The sequence below is a fragment of the Drosophila biarmipes genome, chromosome 2R (genome assembly GCF_025231255.1).
Source record: "Drosophila biarmipes strain raj3 chromosome 2R, RU_DBia_V1.1, whole genome shotgun sequence".
Lineage (NCBI taxonomy): Eukaryota > Metazoa > Arthropoda > Insecta > Diptera > Drosophilidae > Drosophila > Drosophila biarmipes.
In genome coordinates, this window is record NC_066615.1 from 12589699 (window position 1) to 12591900 (window position 2202).

At 45.8% G+C, this 2202-nt stretch overlaps 1 protein-coding gene across 1 annotated transcript; it reads right to left on the reverse strand.

The window, feature by feature from the left end:
• Window positions 1–248: 248 nt before the first annotated feature.
• Window positions 249–1198, reverse strand: LOC108029862 (uncharacterized). Its single transcript, XM_017102352.1, has 3 exons — window positions 1054–1198; window positions 773–991; window positions 249–718 (listed from the first exon to the last, which is right to left on the reverse strand). The coding sequence occupies exons 1-3, from the start codon at window positions 1196–1198 to the stop codon at window positions 249–251; spliced, it is 834 nt and encodes a 277-aa protein (XP_016957841.1).
• Window positions 1199–2202: the final 1004 nt, after the last annotated feature.

Sequence of the window (2202 nt, forward strand, 5' to 3'; positions counted from 1 at the left end):
GAATTTATTGACACACTCAATCGAACGCTTTGATCGTAATCCCTTTTCCAGCCAAAAACCCCCCAGCCAAGCCGGCCTCCCAAAAGTTAAGTCAAGTTTCGCCTCCATTTGTTTGTTTGTTGTTCTTCGTTTTCGGGCTTTGTTGCCAAAAGTTGCGGTCAGACTTTTGGGGGTCAAGCGAAAATGTTATTTACTTTCATTTAGATTGTTTATGTTGCTCTGCCAGCGAGCGTAAAACTTATGGCTATCTATGCATCGAATGATATATCGCTGAGGGGATCGCCAGGGGCAGCTATATCATTGATCTCGATGAAGAAGTCCTCGTCGAGGCAGAGACTGCCTTTTGGCGGAGCTGAAGGCTCGGGATTCTCATGGATGAAGACAATGCCGGAGGGAAGACTTTCCTCTTCGGGGGCTGTGGGAGCAGGTAACTCCTGTGGGGAGAGGGATCTGGCATCAGGGTCCTCGAGATCAGCTAGTTTAATCATGGCTCTGCGATTAAGTTCCTGCATTTCCATTTCTTGTTCGACCAACTGAGGCTCCTTCTCAATTGGCTTCTCAAATCCTACTTTCCTTTTGGCTTTCTCATACTTTTTGGCTGCCTCGGCTTCAAGTTTGCAGTCATTGACCAGCTCCTCCTCCGAAAACGTTCGATCTGGCTCGAAACGCAGCCCACATATCACGTAAATCATGGCCAACATCGATAGTCCAATGTAAACTGCAAAAGTACAACCTACTTATTTAGCTTAATATTCAGTTTTCAGTATCTTACCATCGATTATAATGTTGGTCACCCTGTACATCTCGCTCTTGGCCAGCCAAAACTCATCCGGATGACAGTAGATGTGGTGCACTCGGAATATGAGGAGGCCACCCGTCTCGCACATCCAGTAGAAGACCGCAGCACTCTCCCTTTTCACTACTCTCAGCATGGTGATCACATTGAACATGACGTTGAAGGCGTACAACAGGACCCACTTGACGGGATAATCTGCGGGATTTGGTAGTTTCGTCGGTTAATTCTGGAGCAGAAGGCGAAGCAACCGCACTCACTGTCGCCGGACTTGATGAGCTCCACCGCCCAGAACTGGAGCAGGAAAAAGGAGTAGACGACATTCATGCAACCGATGGCCAAGCCCCAGTCCGCCCGGTTTATGAGGCACTGGCACATCGTTAACTTCACATAAGCTGCGTCCATTTTATCCAAATGCCACAAATTGACTGGCAGTCCAAACAAAAGCTTGAGCTGCATTAAAAGTTTCCTGGGAATTTGTTATCGCTCGTTGAAAAATACTTGTTTGACGAACTAGAGTGGACTGGAAAGTTGGGAGAAGTTAAACTTCATAAGTATTAATTGAAATGCTAAATGTATTTACAACTGCTCATGTTTTACCAAAAAATGTATTTTACATTTTTATAGATTTTGCAATGATTTTATTTTAATGAAATTGGTCGGAAGAGTTTATATTTTTTCCCAGTTAAGCTTCTTGTGGTAAGACTGTGATTTGCTTCTTCGGATTGTTCCACTTTGAAGTACTACGAAAGCACCGTAGTTGCCATAAAACCCAGCCATATAAGTTTCGCTTTCAAAGGGTCCGCCCGTAGTGAAATCAAAAATTAAAACTGCAAAATTTTTGCCAGAGCCAGAAAAGTTCATTTGCTATGTGTGTGTGGGTGTGTGAGGGTGTGTGGAAGAGGGGATTCCCCCTTTGGGGCACTTGAAGCCAACGTGACAACATAAAACGCAGCAGCTTCGCCTTTTTATGTGCCAGGGCAACAACAGCCAAGCTGGCTGGGAAATATTAGAGGGAACGATATGAAAATGCAAACCGCAGTAACCGCCAAGAGTCCTATATAGATGTTTCTGTTTATGTTGCTGCGGCTGCATCTGCGAGCGTGTGTGTGAGTATCTGTGTGTGCAGTGGAAAGTTGAGTTGAGTTCAGTTTAGTTAACTGCAACGGCAGCAGCGTTCGTACTTGATTGCTCTGGTGCTGCTGGCTGGCTGCAGTTTTTGGCCCAAACCAATGAACCACATAATATGGCTCACCCACACACCCGCCGCACACTCACACTGGCACCCACACGGCGCACACACGCACACACAGAAGCAGCCAGGCGGCGTTCAAGTAAGCGTGTAAATTATTTGAATTATTTATGAGCGGCAGCAACAGCCGAAATATGCAAAATCCAGTCCTGTGATA

Coding starts and splice junctions, on each gene's coding strand:
- LOC108029862 (XM_017102352.1), bottom strand. CDS start 1,198: ATGGACGCAGCTTATGTGAAGTTAACGATGTGCCAGTGCCTCATAAAC. Junction 992..1,053: donor GCTCATCAAGTCCGGCGACA/GTGAGTGCGGTT, acceptor CAAATCCCGCAG/ATTATCCCGTCAAGTGGGTC. Junction 719..772: donor GACCAACATTATAATCGATG/GTAAGATACTGA, acceptor GTACTTTTGCAG/TTTACATTGGACTATCGATG.